We start from the raw sequence: 20108 nt of genomic DNA on the forward strand, positions 1-20108 counted from the left end.
TACATAAAAATTTATTTATTGTAATAACAAAAGTGGATTTTTTTTTTTTTTTTTTTTTTTTGTGGTAAGCAGGCCTGTCACTGTTGTGGCCTCTCCCGTTGCGGAGCACAGGCTCCCGACACGCAGGCTCAGCGGCTATGGCTCACGGGCCCAGCCGCTCCGCGGCATGTGGGATCTTCCCGGACCAGGGCACGAATCCATGTCCCCTGCATTGGCAGGCGGACTCTCAACCACTGCGCCACCAGGGAAGCCCTCATCATTCTTATTATTCAAAAGCTCATTCATTTAATCCATCACAGACTAGTCATTCATTCAATAAATATTTCCTAAGTATTTAGTAATGCCTGGCATCAGCTAGACAGAGGGCTATGAAGACAAAAAGATAGAGAACCTGCTGTAGTGGGGAGACAGGCATGTAAATAAACAATTGCAGTATGTTACAAAATATCTATACATTGTATATATATCAAGAACCAAGGGCATGAAGCATCTGAGCCTGCCCAGGGCGTCAGGAAAGGGTTTATAGGAAAGGAGATGCTTCATCTAATGTTTGATGGATTTCTCTGGAGAGATAAGCTAAGGGAACTCCATACAGAGAAGACAACAGTACAAACTAGAAATGCGTTAACAAACGAAGTACGTTAAAGAAAGTCACAGCAATTCAGTATTCTTGGAACAAGCAAGGAAGAAGCAGTGAAAGCTGAAGTCTAACAGGTGGGTCAGGACAGCCAGATCAGGGAGGGCCTGAGAAGTCAGGCTGAGAGACAAAAACTTTCATCTGAAAGTGACAGGGTACCACTGAAGAGGATCAAATTTACTTGCTAGATGAACAGCTGGCAGTACTGAAGAGGGTTTTAGGATAAGAAATAAGGAGACCAACTGGATGGCTGCTGGGAACAATCCAAAGAGATAGGATGTTAACCTAAATCAATGTTTCTCAACTTCAGCACTATTGACATTTTGGGCCAAACAGTTCTTTGTTGTGGGGGTTGTCCTGTGCACTGTGGGACAGTTAGTAGCATCCCTGGATTCTACCTTCCAGATGCCAGTAGCACCCACCAAGGTGTAACAACAAAAAATTTCTTCAAATATTGTCAAATGTCCCCTGGGGAGCAAAATCATTCCCGGCTGTGGATCACTCGCCTAAACGAAGCAGTTAATAGAGACAAAGGGACAGTTTTTAAGATTTAAAGGTAGTTAAATTTGCCAGACTTGGTGAGTGACAAAGAAGGCTGAGTGAGAGGGAAGAGCCTAGGATGAATCTCAGGTTTGGGCCTTGGACAGAAGGGTGGAAGGTGATCATAGGCAGACTGCAGTGCATTCTAGTGAGGATGTCCAAAAGGCAGCTGGATACGTGGTAGGGCACTCAGGGGTGGAAGTATGAGTTAGGGATAGAGATGTGGGATTAACAGTGATTGCTAGAGCTATGACTGCATGAATAGCATGAAAAGAGAATAGGACTGAAGATGGATTCCAGGAAACAAGCAAAGGATAAAAGGGAGGCAGAAGAAGAGGAACCTGCAAAGGAGACTAAGAAAGATAGTGAGAGAACTAAGCAGAGACTTAGGAAGAGAATGAAGTCACAGAAAATGGAGGAGAACCTCCTGAGACAGGACTTACTTAAGACACTCAAATGCCGGTGAGAGGCCCAGTGAAATAAAGTTAGGAAGGCATCCACAATGATCCAGTGACATAAACTGACTGAAGCCAACACAGCTACTGGGAAGTGTTGGGGACAGGAGCCAGATTATAAGGTAAAGGAGTAAGTAGGAGGCAAACAAGGAGCCACAACTAGAACACACCATGCTCTTCAGAAGTGTGACAACAAAGAGAGAGGCAATGCGAGGCAGATAGGGAGGGGTTTGGGTTTTTTAAAAAATAATTTTCAACCTATCCCATTAAAGCAAAGTCTTCAGCAATGTGGATGGATGCTTACTTTTTTGGGGGGTGTTACAGTTTTCCGGGCAGCTTAGAAACAGCTAGAATAAACCTAGATATAGGATATGTATGTATATTTGAAATATAAAATCTTTAAAACCAAATATTTAGAGGAGTATATTTCAGAGGGAAGTGTCTAAGTGAAACAGAAAAAAGAACATTTGCTTAAAGATTGAAAATTCAATCACAAATAGATATTTTCTATTATATTAGACAAATGGTATATAGTAGGCAGGCAAAATACTGAAAGTGCAATAGAAAAATTACTCACCCAATGACTCAACATGGCCCAATGTGAGCAAATAGGCCTCAACAGCTAACACTTACCGAGTGCTTACTATGTGCCAAGCACCGTTCTAAGCACTTTTATATATATTAACTGATTTAATTCTCAAAAAACCCTCACTAATAGTAGGTACTAACTTTATTTTATCAATGAAGAATACTAAACACAGAGAGCTTAATTAACTTGCCCAAGGTCTCACAGCTAATAAGTGGCAGAGCCAGAATTCAAACCCAAGAAGTCTGCCTCCTGTATCAGTACTTTTGAACATTCTATTATGCTATCTGACATGGGATATTTTTTGATACCTTAATTTCAGCTGGTCTGTAGTAGCGTCTTTTAGGATCTTCCAGTGATGTTCTATACCCATCTCTCAAGAAACGCTTAAATCCGTATTTTCCTTTTAATTTTCTAACCACTTTATCAAGTGTCTGGCTAAACAGAACTTCATCATCCAAGGCAAATGCAGGATAACTGATGCAGGGGAGCAGGGCAGCATCTGTGTTCTGGGGGCAATAAGAAAGAGAAGGGAAAGTAAGTGTCTGTAATCATATGATCAACACAGCCCAAAGAGAATCACAGAGATGCAAAGCCACTAAGGTTATTTAACTGACAGTGAGACTGCTGTGATCCAAGGGACAGACAGATGTTTATATGGCATGGTTTAGTGAACCTTACAGAGGAGATAAAACTTCATTCAATGATAAGAAGTATTTTCAAGGTTCAACACTGGACTCAAACTTTAGTACATTATTTCAGTCATTGTGTAAAAATTTAACACCACTAATTAGTCATTACAACTAGTCTGTCATAACAATTTGTTTATAACAGTGAAAACCAGAAAACAACCTAAAGGTCCAACAATTAGCTGAGTAAATCAGCAGCCATTAAAATTTATATTATAGAAATGTTTACTAATATGGAAACATGTCCATTCAAAGAAACAGGTTATCAAGCATTATGAACAATATTCCTCCAGTTTTGTAAAATAAAAATATTATATGTGTACATAAAAATACATGGAAACATACAAACCCAAATGATGTCACCCTAAGATTATAACTGAATGGTGGAATAATGAGTGGATATATTATTATTATTTGCTTATTTGTGGATTCTGTTTGTCTTTTATCATAATCTTGTACTACTTCTATAAAATAGTTATTTTAAAATAATTAAATTGTTCCATTTTGGGTGTTTTCTAAGAATAGAGCCACAAATAACCCCTCGAAAAATCTGCAATCAGGTATTACATAGTCATTTAAGAGATTATCAGACAAAAGAAAAGGGTGAATCAAGTAAGAGAAAAGAAATAAGGAAAGCAGCTTTATTCAAAAGAAATTTAAATTATGAAAAATATTCTTCTACATTTCTAATACAGTAAGTCCCCTACATATGAACGAATTCTGTTCTGTGAGCACGTTTGTAAGTCCAATTTGTTTGTAAGTCCAACAAAGTTAGCCTAGGTACCTAACTAACACAATCCGCTATATAGTACTGTACTGTAATAGGTTGATAATACTTTTCACACAAATAATACATAAAAAACAAATGAACACGAAAAATAAAGAAAACATTTTTAATCTTACAGTATTCTACCTTGAAAAGTACAATAGTACAGTACAACAGCTGGCATACAGGGGCTGGCATCGAGTGAACAAGAAGAGTTACTGACTAGAGGAGGGAGAGGAGGTGGGAGATGGTAGAGCTAACAGATCCTCAGCAATAGGAGACAGAGGGCAAGCTGCAATTGCACTCACAGGTTCTGGTTCTTTGCTGGATTAAATTCTATCTACCCTCTTGAAAAAACAGTCCAGTGGTATCTGGGTAGTAGCTCTTTTTTTCTTGTCATAGATGACACGGTAGCAAGGGATTGCATTCTGAAAGGCTGCTGCAACCTTCGTGAACCATTCTACATTCGGGTCCTGTGCCTCAAAAACTAACAGTGCCTCCTCAAACAAAGAAAATCCCCTTGCCATTTCCTGTGTCGTGAATCTCTTCGGTTCTTCAGTTACTTCTTCCTCTTGTCACTCCACTCTCTCAATTATTTTCACTTTTGTTTCCATCATTATCGCTTGGCACTTTTTAGCAGTACCAACTACATCACTGCTGCTTTTAAGCTTGCTTCCAGACATCCTGGGCTTGAAATAAAGATACTGTACTACTGTACTCTATACAGTACTGTACAGTAAAGTACACAGAAGCACAACCACTTGTAGAGGATGTACGCACGTGACAATGTACGCCAGACACGTGAACTAAATTATGCGATTGGACCTGCGAACGCACATTCACATCTTTGAAAGTTCGCAACTTGAAGGTTCGTGTGTAGGGTACTTACTGTATATAATATTCCACGACCAAAAAAAATTAATTTTGGCATAATGTTGCTACTCCCCCAAAGAGAAAAAAATATATCTAGTTCTGTACTGCTCTATGAAAACTCAAAGGACAAAGCAGCTTTCTCCACAGCTCTGCTCACTTCCTGAACATTGACCTCCCAGGCCAGAGGAGTAAGCGGCAACATTCTCTCTTACCTCTTCTGCCAACTTTTAACACTTTAGAGTACTTTCTTGGAAAAAGAAACAAAACTATGTAACAATCATAAACAACAGTTCATATTAATTTATTATAAAAATATCTCACATGAGATCTTGATTCTCTAGGTAACAGTGAGCACAAAGTTTGCCGGTTGCGGTTGTGGGCATCGAGATCCACAAATATAACTGACCAAGAACAGCCCTGGAATGAGAGAGAAAGAAAAATTTCCTAGATTAACATAAAAGAATTTGTAGAACATTGGGCAATTTGACTGAAATAAATTTCACATTATAAATCAATGTTACCTCAATTTACAAAAATAATAAAATTTAAAAAAAAAAGACAAGCAAAAAAAGTTTCACAAAAATATTAACATTGGTTGCATTTGAGAGTGGCACTACAGAAGATTTTAATTTTTTAAATACTTTCAGTATTTCTCATATTTCTTGCAATAAACATATTAATTTTATAATCATAAAAAATAAATGTTATTTTTCCATTTTTCTGATTTCTCCTTAGTTTTCTTAAAAATCAAAATATATAGATTACAAGATAACTAATAAAGGATATTTTAATAAAAGTAAAAAATCATTTAGCTAATACTTCTGACAAAGAAATAAGAACTAATTTGGATTCACAAAATCTGAATTGTACAGTCCTAATAAAGAACGATCAAACTAAATGAATTTAGATATCTAGAATTACAGATATAAAAACTACTTGATTAAAATATGAAGACAGGAGAATCTCAAATAATAGTAATGTACATAATACTTGCTAATATTCATTATGTGTCAGGCACTGTGTTTTATGCTTCACATGGATTATCTCATTTAATCCCCTCATGTAGATATTATTATACCCATTTTACAGAAAAGGATACTAAATCTTAGTATAACAGAGGCAAGGGTTCAAAATCAAGTCTGACACAGAAGACCACACCTTGAACACTATATTATGCAATTTCCCACACTAAAAATTATCTTTCAAGAACCAAAAACTTGAATAAAAAAAAAGTGTTAACAAAAAATGATAATTGGTCTGCTAACCAAGTTAAAAAAATTTATCAATACTGTTTAGCCATTAGTGCTTTCCATTTTCAATAGCATAGTTTTTAAATAAACATGGCTTTGTTCTTTTATTGGGGAGCTAGATATTTTGAAAACACAAAGAATGAAATTGGAATACGGCTGCTTCCATTACAGGAGAATACTCAGAAAAATACATGGGGAAAGGAAGAACACCATCACAAATTTTACGATGCTTCATTACCTTCTAAATCTCATACCAATTCTCACCAACTTCAAAGATGCATTTGCCCTGAAGATAAAATACATTGACTGAAACTCAAAATCTAGTAGTACTAGGCCCTAGATCCAAGCATCATACTCACTCTGTATATTTCTCCTGTTAACCCATGTTCATACATGAATATTAGCTCATAAAATAGAACTTCTCATTCATAATATTATTTCTTAAATTTCTTTTAACTCTGACAATAAGTGAACAAGGAATGAGTGAGGCTGTCTCTTAACCAGATCAATTCTAAACAGTCTTTCTACTATTTGAAAGTCCCTACTTCTCATCTGTACTCACAAAACTGAGCCCAATAAACTTTCATGCAGTAGCTGCCAATGTCAGAGTAATGTGCCCTCTGCTTTGAGTAAAACAAGACAGAACATGACCTCTCCTCTCAAGGAGTTGACCCAGGTGATGTACAGTCCTAAATCAGATAAATATTAAACAAACCAAAAAGACTGCACGTGGCAATACAAGACTATGTACGAGGTGAGTGGTTTAGATGGAAGAATAATAATAAGCCTCTAAAGTTAACAGGAGGAAAACAAAATAGGGACCTTGCAGTACTTCATGGAGAAGGTGAGGACCAGAAATAGGATCTGAATTTTGGAGGAAGGGGGAGCAAGTAGAATGGTTGGAACAAGACAGCAAAGAAATGAATGTGTATGCAATGTTGGGAGCCAATGAACACACAAAATAACAGGACTTATAATTTACCCCTTAGGCTGAAAATTAATAAAGTTAATTACATGTCAAATCAGTCTGCCTTGAATTTAATTTTTTAAAAGATACAACAATCTAAGTAGGATAATTTATAAATAATGAAGTGAAATGGCAAATTTGGTAATTCTTGCCATTATTTGCTTCATATAAACAGCCAACTTCTATTTTCTAGCCACAAATAAATCGTTTATCTAGATTCACCAAAGTATTTCTTGAGGTCCCCTCCTCTGCCAGCCTCTAAGAAATAGGCACAAAAGGAAAAATTAATCTCATAATGCTATCATATTTTAACACTAAGATCAAAAGCTAATAAACTGTATTGTCTGTCATCTTAAAAAATATGCCATGCTTTAGGTATATGGCCCGGACTTACAGAAGAATAAAATTCACCTAAGGCCATGGGTAGCTATTTCTATTCAGAAGCAAATTTCTTAAAACGTCATAAAGGAGACCTCCATATGGAATTAATTATCACCTACTTTAAATTATGAGACACCTTAATTTTAGGCCTGCAAATTTCAAAGGAAGCTAGACATGTCTGCATCGCTTTGAACACTGCATAATATGAGAAATCTTTCTAGTCATCACCTTTTAGATTCTGGCCTCAGCTCATTTGTTAGTATCTTGATTTCTCCAATTAAAGGTGGAATATGGAAAGACGTTTTATATGTATATGTCACTCCAGAGTATCTTATTAACTTTGGATATTTTATTTTCATCTTTCATTTGCTGAAATTATCATAACTCTGCCATAATATCCTGACTCCATCTAAAGAGCACAGATAAGACCGACAGTTCAAACTTTACTCCCAAACTGAGTTTCTGTAATTGTTTTGTAGAATACACATTACAAGATGATTCAACCTGACTTGAGTTCCAATGAAGGGGAAGAGCTGCACTGAACCATCTACCCAGGCCTCCATGACCATAACAAACACTTTTGAGATGGTGTCTATGGCCAAGGGTAACATCTATGACTCAGATAGGCTGGCACCTGGGACCTGGGACCCTTAGCTGCAGTGCTTGCACCTGGACAAATGTCTCCTTGAGCAACAAAATACAAAGAAACTATAAAGGACTAAAAATAACTGTGTGCATGCGCAGCTGGGCAAATTATGGACAAGATAGAAAGAGACCAAAAACCCAACAGCCACTTCTGAAGAGCCGGAAGCAAAAGCAAGGTACTGCACATGCCCCCTGCACACGACACCACCTAAGGGGTGGGCAAACCACCTAAGACACCTCTCCAGCCTGACCCCTGGACGCACCCCTACCCTCACCCCATATGAAGAACCAGTTCGCCCCCTACCCAGCAAGCAAGCGAGTGAGCAAGGGAACCTGTTACTTGTTCTCTGTCCCTCCTGCTGCAGCAGGGGCCCCAATAAAACCTTGCCTGAATTTCTTGTCTGGCCTCTGATCAATCCCTATTGATTAAGGAGGCCAAGAACCCTGGAAGGTAACATGACCGTAAGACGATCTCTTTAGTCTCAATCCAAAGTGAAATGATTTGAAGGATTGCCCAGGCCTTTCTTTTCCTCTTTAAACTTTTCTCTGAACCTGAGCTAATGAGCTTACTACCCTCATCTAGCATCAAAGAATAAAACAAGTTGAAACTGATCAGTATATCTATTGTGTCAATACTATACATGACCTTTCCTGTTCTTCTGGAAACAAAAAAACAGCACGATGATCAGGACACTTTCTTACCTAGTCCAGCATTAGGCTGCCCTATAAGCTCTGTGAGCAAGCCTAGAGACATATTCTGCAGAAACGATACTTGCTGGTGGGAATTACCCCTCTACGCCACGGCTGTAGTGGCGGTGGCCTGTAAATAGCCAACTTTTACTTACTGACCCAACAGCAGCTTCCAGTAGCCCTCACTAGAGGAATTCCTACTCACATATTGTTAAAGGGGTTTCAAACTACAGAGAGAGATGAACCTGAGTGTTAATTCTCAGGGTTTTAGAAGAATAGAGCTAAGACTCAGACCCAGAAATCACAAAACTGTTGCTGATGTCTGTGACATGTGCTAACTATAAATTATGATTTATTTAAGTATTATCAAATATTTTTATATCACTATATTTATAAATCACTACATATATTGTCAAGTATTGCCATACACACACACACACACAGAGATATATATATATATATATATATATATATATATATATACACACACACACAGAGAGAGAGAGAAAATTCGAAACCATTATGAAACAAGTGATTCTCATATTAAGGATTATATGAGTATGTTTCTAAGTGCTCCAAATTAGCCTTTATTATAAATTTATTTTAAAAATTAAGCCACTTGATCAAATTTTCTTCTTAGATATTTTCTCCCAAACAAAAATATGTTTTGAAAATAGTTTCGGAGTGAAAATTTAAATGATGAGTCCTTTTTCTTTAATAATAAGGCAAGTCTAACAATTTAAAAAAATAAGAAAGGAAGTGCAGGAACACATAATAACCAAAGCTAAAGGCTTATTCCACCCAACAATTTCCCATAAAAATAAAAATTAACTTTTGTCTTATATACCAAAGCACAAAAAGGGCAAAAGTTCAACAAGTGGAAACCTCTTTCAGAAAGATCAATAATTAAGAAGAAAATGGTGTGGTCAAAAGGTACAAACTTCCAGTAAGTCCCAGGGATGTAATGCATAGCATACCTTTGAAAAGTTGTTAAGAGAGTAGGTCTTAAGACAAAAAAGTTGTAACTATGTATGGTAATAGATGTTAACTAGACTTACTGTGGTGATCACTTCATAATATATACAAATATCAAATCATTATGCTGTATACCTAAAACTAATACAATGTTGTTTCTTTTAAGTAAAAATAACAAAAACATGCCTATAAATTTTAGCTTTAATATGCATGGATCACTCAAACTAAGACAAAATTTTAACTTGTGATATTCACTGAAAAGAATTATATACAATGTTTCTTTTTTAAAACAAAACAGATCAATTCACCCATTTCTCCTACCTCCCACATCCTGCCTCAGGCAACCACCAATCTGTTCCCTGTATCTGAGGTTTTGATTGTTTTAAAGATTCCACATATAAGAGAGATGTACAGTATTTGTCTTTCTCTGTCTTATTTCACTTAGCATATTTTACTTAGCACCTAGCATAATGCCCTTAAGGTCCATCTATGTTGTCACAAATGTCACTCCTTTTTATGACTGAATAATATTCCATTGTATGTATGCACACAACACAATTTCTTTATCCATTCCTCCATTAATGGATGCTTAGGTAGTTTCCATATTATGGCTATTATAAGTAATGCAGCAATGAATCTGTACATTTTTTTCAGTATTATGGACATTACAACAATATTAATTCTTCCAACTCATGAGCATGAAACATTTTTCCATTTATTTGTGTCCTCAATTTCTCTCATCAATTTCTTTTAGTTTTTAGTGTGCAGGTCTTTCACCTCTTTGATTAAATTTATTCCTAGGTATCTTGTTTTTTTGATGCAATTGTAAATGGGATTGTATTCTTAATTTCTCTTTGATAGCTCATTATTAGTGTATAGAAATGCAACAGATTTTTGTGTATTGATTTGTATCCTGCAACTTTACTGAATTTGCTTATTAGTTCTTTAACAGTTTTCTGATGGAGTCTTTAGGGTTTTCTATATATAATATGTATATTCATGCCATATGCAAATCATGACAATTTTACTTCTTCCTTTCTAATTTTGGATGCCTTTTGTTTCTTTTTCTTACCGAATTTATCTGGCTAAGACTTCCTATCTGGCTAAGACTGGCTAATACTATGTTGAATAAAAGTGGCCAGAGTGGGCATTATATTAGTGAAACTAATATAATGTTATATGTCAATGACATCTCAATAAAAAAATTAAACTAAATTAAATTTAATTTAAAAAAGAAAAACATGGCTTAAGAGTTTTCAAAGATAATACATAGCTTTTACCACTAAAGGTAGAAAGCATTTAAGATCCAAGATTTCCTGTACTAATATCTTATATTCCAGATTCATTACCAAGTGGCTTTGGTTTAATTCCTGGTTCTGCCTCTCTGTTATGTGACCTATGAGAATCCACCTCAACTCTATTCATTTTGAGAGAAGGGCCCTTCCAGCCCTAAAGATCTATGACTCTCTGAGTTGCCACCAACCCCAGATGTACTTTTTTTTGAAGCTCTAAATTAATTAAGTTAAAGATACATGATCAGGTCTTCCAAAACACTGTATCAATAGTCTTCAGAAATAATTGAGAATACTCATTAGACCTGAAATCCCTCAAGTCTTGAGAATGCTTCTTTAGGTCTTCACTTGAAAAAAACCTTTTCTTTATCTCAGTTCTTTTTCCCGCCACTGACTTTTTTTTTTTGGCTGCATTGGGTCTTCGTTGCTGCACTCAGGCTTTCTCTAGTTGCGGTGAGTGGGGGCTACTGTTTGTTGTGGTGCACGGGCTTCTCATTGTGGTGGCTTCTCTTGTTGTGGAGCACAGGCTCTAGTGTGCCGGCTTCAGTAGTTGTGGCTCGTGAGCTCTAGAGCGCAGGCTCAGCAGTTGTGGCGTTTGGGCTTAGTTGCTCCGCGGCATGTGGGATCTTCCCGGACCAGGGCTCGAACCCGTGTCCCCTGCATTGGCAGGCGGATTCTTAACCACTGCGCCACCAGGGAAGTCCCTGGCCACTGACTTTTAATTAGACCACAGATCTTTTAAGTACATGGAGTGATATTATAAAATGATTAAAAATATCACATGCACTTTTAAATGTGCTATTGTTTAGCAAGTACATTTTTAAGTTAACTGCTGTAGAGGTGGGTATTTTAAAATTTTCAAAGTCAGGTTTCTGTAATTCTCCACATCAGAAACAAAGATAAAAGGGAATTTGTAAAACTAGGATACTCTGATATTATCAAAAAAATTGGAAGATGGAGAGGCCCTACTTGCCAAATGTGACATCTGTGTGGCTAAAGGAATAAGACCATATTTGTCTATATTTCTACCTGAAATAATCAAGAAACAGTCAAGTCAGCAAACATCTGGTGCACAGCTCTGCTGGAAACAGACATGAACTAAACAAGGTCAAATGTTAACTCTGCTGAGACCAGTTGCTCTCATCCTTTGCTGCACATTAGAATTCCCAGGCAGTTTAGAAAAATCTCACCACCACAGCCTCCCTCTAGACAATTAAGTCAGAATCTCTAGGGGTAGAGCCCAGGCATCAGTACTGTTTTTAAAATTCCTCAAATCTAACGTGCAGCCAAGATTGAGAATTTATGGCTGGGGAACAATATCAGCAGTATATTTACAACTCGGAATCAGAATGCATAGTAAAGCAATTCAGTACTTTTAGAACTATGGCTAACAAATCTACAGAAGCTTCCTGGGAAAAGTAGGCAGAGCCCTGAAATATAGGTAGTTAAGAAAGGTACCATATATGTTTGTGTGCATATATGTAGGTAGAGAGGATGCATACTAGATATGTAAACAGTATACACTATGACTCAGGTACATCAAAGGAGATGGCATGATTGCAAAAAAAAAGAGCTGACCACTACTTTATAATAGCTGACCTAGACATGCAATTCCATTCAGCTCACTACTTGGTTACCATGGAAGGCAGAAGAGCAAGACCTGCATTTTTCCACACTGCTGTTGTAACACTACTAGTTTAGTCTGTGACTCTTCTCAGTCTCCTTGATATACCCCTGAGAAGTTTTGGAGTCCAATGGCTTTATTACCCTTCCTTAGTATTACCAGCACTTCACTAGTAATAACATGAGGTATCACTTATTGAGGGTTTAATCTTTGCCAAGCACTATGCTAAGTTTCTTATTTGCATGACTACCTTCTGAGTTAGGTCCTAGTGTCAATATCTCTATTTGTTTAAATGAGGAAGCTGAGACTTAGGTAAATACCTTGCCAAAGTCACAAATTCACTGGTAGGAGTACAGAGTACGCAGTGATTCTACCTAGTGACACTGAATACAATGACATTCTTTTATGGCAGATTATACTCCCACTCACACACTCCTTCCGTCCTTCCTTATCTAATATATATATACATATATTGTGTAAATATTCTTATACTCATACACACACATATTCATACATACACACATATTTAAATGAATGTACTGAGAGTGAGGCAGGAGGGAAAAGGAAATGAAAAGTATCGAAGGATACATGTAGGATTTCCATGAGTATGTTGACTCTTCAGAGAGAGAGAAATGTTGATACAAGCCAAGGGATCAGAGCCAGACACCAAGAATCTCCAGGAGAAGCATATTAATTCTCATGATTTTCAACAAGTTCATATACCCCCAAACCCCCATGAGATCTGATTCCTCAATTTCTCCAGCCAGAGGTCTTGAGAGAAAAAGAGTGTGGGGAGTGGGTGATTTAGAGTCTCCTCCTGGGCACCCAGAATGAGGTGCTACTCCCCTCTTCTCAATCCTTTCACATCTGTGGTCATTTTTAATCCTTCATTTCCTGGATTTAACCAGAATCCTTCCTCCAGAGGAAGTTGAAGTGAGAAGAGAGTTTACGTATGTAGGGAGAGGAAGAGAGGCAGTTGTGTCACCATGCTCCAACATGAAACTTTCCTAAATGCAAGACTTGAGGTACATAGTATCAATATTATAATTGCCATAACAAAATCCATGTCACATTTTACATATCTGCATAAGTTCCTAAAATGTATCTTCACTGACTTAGTTAGCATTTTAATAGCTTAAGGTTAATTATAGTATTAGTTGAACACCTCCTTTGCCCCCTCATCTTTGGAATCTTTACAAAAATTGCTAAGAAAATTAGTTTACTTCTTGATCCAGAGAGGTAACCTGTATTGCTGCATATTATTCCTTCCATTGACAACTCAAACCATGATCACCTGATTAGGGGCAGAAATTGGTCAAAGATCTTTTAAAAATTTAAGGCAACCCTAAGGGTTTCCCTTTTATCCCAAAGAAAATGAGATTTAGACATATGATTACAACCAGTTGAGGGTTAAGCTAGGATCACGATTTCCAATTCTTTGGCTTCACATGTTAAGCAAGTTCCCCTTTGCATGACATATACATCGATATACATTAAATTGAAACCAACAAGGGAAATGACATGGAAAATATATAGTATATAATGCCAGGAGCATTTTAAAATGTGAAAGCTGAACAAAAGACTAGAGGGAATCCTTCTCAAATTCTTCCAAAATATAGCAGAGGAAGGAACACTCCCAAACTCATTCCAGGAGGCCACCATCACCCTGATACCAAAACCAGACAAAGATGTCACAAAGAAAGGAAACTATAGGCCAATATCACTGATGAACACAGATGCAAAAATCCTCAACAAAATATTAGCAACAGAATCCAACAGCACATTAAAAGGATCATACACCATGATCAAGTGGGGCTTATTCCAGGAATGCAAGGATTCTTCAATATATGCAAATCAATCAATGTGCTACATGATATTAACAAATGGAAGGATAAAAACCATATGATCAGCTCAACAGATGCAGAAAAAGCTTTTGACAAAATTCAACACCCATTTATGAGGAAAACCCTCCAGAAAGTAGGCATAGAGAGAACTTACCTCGACATAATAAAAGCTATATATGACAAACCCACAGCCAACATCGCTCTCAATGGTGAAAAACTGAAACCATCTCCACTAAGATCAGGAACAAGACAAGGTTGCCCACTCTCACCATTATTATTCCATATAGTTTTGGAAGTTTTAGCCACAGCAATCAGAGAAGGAAAAGACATAAAAGGAATCCAAATTGGGAAACAAGAAGTAAAGCTGTCACTCTTTGCAGATGACATGATACTATACATACAGAATCCTAAAGATGCTACCAGAAAACTACTAGAGCTAATCAATGAGTTTGGTAAAGTAGCAGGATACAAAATTAATGCACAGAAATCTCTGGCATTCCTATACACTAATGATGAAAAATCTAAAAGTGAAATTAAGGAAACACTCCCATTTACCACTGCAACAAAAAGAATAAAATACCTAGGAATAAACCTACCTAAGAGACAAAAGACCTGTATGCAGAAAACTATAAGACACTGATGAAAGAAATTAAAGATGATAAAAAACAGATGGAGAGATATACCATGTTCTTGCATTGGAAGAGTCAACATTGTGAAAATGACTATACTACCCAAAGCAATCTACAGATTCAGTGCAATCCCTATCAAACTAGCACTGGCATTTTTCACAGAACTAGAACAAAAAATTTCACAATTTGTATGGAAACACAAAAGACCCCAAATAGCCAAAGCAATCTTGAGAAAGAAAAACGGAGCTGGAGGAATCAGGCTCCCTGACTTCAGACTATACTACAAAGCTACAGTAATCAAGACAGCATGGTACTGGCACAAAAACAGAAATATAGATCAATGGAACAGGACAGAAAGCCCAGAGATAAACTCACACACATATGGTCACCTTATCTTTGATAAAGGAGGCAAGAATATACAAGGGAGAAAAGACAGCCTCTTCAGTAAGTGGTGCTGGGAAAACTGGACAGCTATATGTAAAAGAATGCAATTAGAACACTCCCTAACACCGTACACAAAAATAAGCTCAAAATTTATTAAAGACCTAAATGTAAGGCCAGGCACTATAAAACTTAAAGGAAAACATAGGCAGAACACTCTATGACATAAATCACAGCAAGATCCTTTTTGACCCACCTCCTAGAGAAATGCACATTAAAAAAAATAAACAAATGGGACCTAATGAAACTTAAAAGATTTTGCACAGCAAAGGAAACCATAAACAAGGTGAAAAGACAACCCTCAGCATGGGACAAAATATTTGCAAATGAAGCAACTGACAAAGGATTAATCTACAAAATTTACAAGCAGCTCATGCAGCTCAATAGCGAAAAAACAAACAACTCAATCCAAAAATGGGCAGAAGACCTAAATAGACATTTCTCCAAAGAAGATATACAAATTGCCAACAAACACATGAAAGAATGCTCAGCATCAGTAGTCATTAGAGAAATGTAAATCAAAACTACAATGAGGTATCATGTGACACCAGAGTGTCGTAAGTCAGAAAGAAAAACAAATACCATATGTTAGCACATATATACAGAATCTAAAAAAAAAAAAAAAAGAAAAAGACTAGACGGAAAAGTTACTGAAGAAAGAAAATGAGAATTCTTAATGAAGAGGGTTTTTTAAATTAAGCAATCATTTTTTAGTTAGAAACCAAAAATTTAAGCAGCAAACCATATTCAAAGGAAAGGTTGTTCAACCATGGGCTGCTACATAAATTACAGACATTCTCTGATCATAATGAATGACTTGGTTAATAAATGGCCAAATTAATTAAACATGCAATTCAAACAAATAATCAAAGTCTGTTGTTGCTATTGCTGTTTTTTTACCTGGTTGCCAAAGAGGTTGAATCCATTAATTGCTTCTAGAGCTGCTTTTGCTAAGCCAACAGAGCTACAAGAGAAAAGGAAATACTTTATAAATCTGATGCATCTGGCTACAAAATAAGAACCATTATCTGGTGAATATTCATTGGCAAGTTTCTTTATTAACACTTATAACATCCTCCCTAAGAAGAATGATGTCTAAGAAACTTTAGTCTGACATTTCACTATTTTCCTTTCTTATAGTTAGTGACCTTCAGGGAAAAATATTTCTAAGTTCACTTTGATCTAGACAAATGGTCATACTATTGATGGGAGTAGTCTTAACTCCAGTATCATTTATATTCACTAACTCAAGGAAAAAAAAAAGATTAAGTTTAGAGGAAGGTGTACTATGATGACATGTGCACAGCAACACCAGGGTGGGCATCATTAGTTCTGATCAACTAACAGAGCTTTTCTGACGTCAATTCTGAGCCCTAGAAAAGATTTTGCATGCCATACACTTACCACAGAGTGTAGTTTAATATACCCATTCAAATACTCTTTGCTTAGGGTCCAATAAAATAGGCATTATTTTATGCTCACAGAGCAAATGATCATCATACTTCTCACTTTTTGCTATATTCTTCTCTTTGAAATAAAATGTGTACCCCTTTGGCCTCTCAAATGCCTCATACAATAGTGCTGGAAAATGGGAAGACCCAAATTTCATTAAAAATATATGACACTGTCATCTGATAAATATCAACCTTTAAATATTTTAGATCTAATATCTAGTTTATTTTAGTTATTGCAATTTTTTTGTTTTTTCTCAAAGAAACTGCATATTCCATTAATCATTTAAAATTAATGACCTGTCATCATTTCTGTAAAGCAGTGATTATCAAAGTGTGGCTCCCAGAGCAGCAGCATTACCTGGAAACTTGCCAGTTCTCACTGCTCTCTGGGACTGGGGTGTTAACAAGCGCTCCACGTGCTTGAATGGATTTTAAATTTGAGAACCACTGTTCTAAGCTATTCATGTCATCACGATCTATATTTTCTATGGGTTGTTTTACATGAAATGTTAAACAAGTAAGCATTAATTTTACTATAGGATAGTAAATGGTGGGAAACATTTTAAAATACATGAATGGGAAGGAATATACCCATTATTTTATAACTTTAAATGAAACAGAACCTTTAAAAATTGTGAATCACTATGTTGTACACCTGCAACATATAATGTTGTACATCAACTATACTTCAATTTTAAAAAAGGATAATTAATGTATGGAGATAGTGATCAAGTGAAAGATAAAGAGAGGAAAACAAAAACTTAAATTCAATATCCTAATTGGCATACCTGAAAACTTTTGACACATTAACTCTCAGATGCTTATTTTAAGTTTTAAAATACCTGGGAATTGATAAAGCAATGAAGTTTATAGGAATAAAGTGAAATCCAGGACCTCAAAGATGAGCTAAGAAAAGGAACAGATTTTTTTGTTTTTATTACAAAAGTAAAAGCACAAAGGTGAGTGACTCATACTATAAGATTTTACTCATAGCCAATATGATCACAGATATAGAAAATGCTAAAGAATCTACAAAAATGTGTTACTGGAGCTATTAAGGACATCTGGCAAGGTCCCAGGAGACAAGATCACTATCAAAATCAATTTTATTTCTACAAACTAGCCATGGACATCTGGAAATTTAAAGTTAAAAATAAATACCACTTACTATCACATGAAATAACATGAAATATTTTAGCATAAACTTAACAAAATATATGCAAGACCTGAACACTGAAAGACATTTCTGAAAAAATTAAAGAAGACCTAAATAAATAAAGAGCTATCCCATGTTCACAGATTGGAAAACTGAAGATCATTAAGATGTCAGTTCTCTCCAAAATGATCTATAGATTCAATGCAATCCCAATCAAAATATCAAGGCATTTTTATAGAAATTGACTAGCTAATTCTAAAATGTATGTGAAAATGTAAAGTCCTGGGATAGTAAAAAAGTTTTTTTAAAGGAGAGCAAAATTGAAGGACTACTTCCAAGGCAGAAGAGCTCCACGACTATGAAGGTAAAAGAAGAAATTTCTGAAAAGATGAGAAGAATCTGTGGTAGCGTAGAACAGTTCTTCTTGGTTTTAAATAATGCTATTTATTCATTAAAAAAAAAAAAAGCTGAAGAACTACTTGATTTCATGACTTACCATAAAGCAACAATTATCAGTGCAGTATAGTATGGGTCAGGGCAGACATATAAATCAATAAAATAGTCTAGAAATAAACCCATATGTATATGATCAAAGAGCCAGGTAATTCAATGGGGAAAGAATAGTCTCTAATGGTGTTGGAATAATGAAATATCCATATGGAAAAAAAAAATGAACCTCAATCTTTGCCTCACACTGTACACTAAAGCTAATTTGAAATAGATCATGACTTAAATGTAAAAGCTAAAACTATAAATCTTTTAGAACAAAACCTAGGAAAAAAATCTTCTCAATTTTGAAGTGGCAAATATTTCTTAAACACTAACCATAAAAAACTGTGATAAATTAGACTTCATCAGAATTAATATCTGATATTCAAAAGATACCATTAATAAAATGAAAAGGCAAGTTACGCTCTAGAAGAAAATATTTGTAAAACACATATCTCACAAAAGACTTGTATCCAGAATACACAAAGAACTCTTAAAACTCAGTAAGAATACAAACAATCCATTTTCAAAGTGAGAAAAAGATTTGAACAGACACTTCAAAATGAAGGTATATGAAGATACATAAATGCCACATGAAAAGACGCTCAATAAAATTAGTCAACAGGAAAATACAAATGAAAATTACAACATACTCATAAGAATGATTAAAAATAAAAATACTAACAATACCAATTGTAGACAAAGATGTGGAGCAATTGAAATTCCTACCATACATTATTGGTAGGAATGAAAAATGGTAAATTCCTTTCAAAAAACAGTTTGGCAGTTTCTTAAAAAGTTAAAACACTTATTATATAACTCAGGAATTCTACTCTTAGGTATTTTCCAAGAGATATAAAAATATATGTTAACAAAAAGATCTGGATCCAAATAGTCATGACAGGTTTATTTTTAATAGCCCCAAACTGTCAACAACCCAAATTCCTATCAACAGAAAATGGATAAACCAAACTGTGATTTATCTGTACAATGGGATACTACTTGTCAATAAAAAGGAACAAAAGACTGAAAAAATTAAATGAAATACATAAACGGGAAGGTGGAGTTAACATAATTTTCCTTATTCATTTAAGTACCATGAAAAACCCTGGACATTGCATAAACAAAGATAAAAAGGCTCAGAAAAATGGAAAGAAGGCAGACTGCCTAGGAACCTCAGGATTCTAGGAACAGCACTATGGTGAGTCTCCTGAGTATCCTTTTTGCCTCATATATACCAGACTTAGAGCTGAAGAAACCAACAACTAGGAAATGCAGGTAGGTGCATACAAAAAATCCCCAACAAAAGCCAATGGACCAGGAAAAGGGAAGCCTAGCAATAGAAAACTTTTAGACAATAACCACTCAAAAAAACTGTGACCCTACTCCCACCCACCCCTGTAAATGCTGAGTGGGAAATTTAGACTTCTACGCTCCTGAGTCTATAATGAGGAACTGCATCCAACATCCAACCACCTCAGTTGTGGTGGTGTCAGAAAAATCCAAGGAGAAAGTCAAGACTTTCATTCCTGATGGATGACAAAAGTCTCCCCTCTCACACCTCAGTGTCAGTGGAGATCACATAGGGTGCCTAAACTTTCATTCCCACCCATCAGTAATTAGGTGAATCTCCCCTTCCTCTTGGGATGGTGCCAGAGGATGTCCAGTGGAGAATTAAAACTTTCACTAATGCCCAGCTGTAAAGTGGCCACACTCTTTTCCTGT

At 36.0% G+C, this 20108-nt stretch overlaps 1 protein-coding gene across 1 annotated transcript in view; it reads right to left on the bottom strand.

Annotated features, from left to right (window-relative positions):
- The window catches only part of PHKB (phosphorylase kinase regulatory subunit beta), a 161282-nt gene that overhangs the window by 104826 nt on the left and 36348 nt on the right, over positions 1-20108 (bottom strand). The window contains exons 7-9 of the mRNA XM_007450635.1: positions 16185-16248; positions 4868-4963; positions 2530-2727 (exon numbers count right to left, since the gene is read on the bottom strand). Coding sequence (XP_007450697.1) covers positions 2530-2727; positions 4868-4963; positions 16185-16248 — 358 coding nt within the window. The remainder of the gene's footprint in view (positions 1-2529; positions 2728-4867; positions 4964-16184; positions 16249-20108) is intronic.

Source organism: Lipotes vexillifer, unplaced genomic scaffold (genome assembly GCF_000442215.2).
Source record: "Lipotes vexillifer unplaced genomic scaffold, Lipotes_vexillifer_v1.1 scaffold943, whole genome shotgun sequence".
Lineage (NCBI taxonomy): Eukaryota > Metazoa > Chordata > Mammalia > Artiodactyla > Lipotidae > Lipotes > Lipotes vexillifer.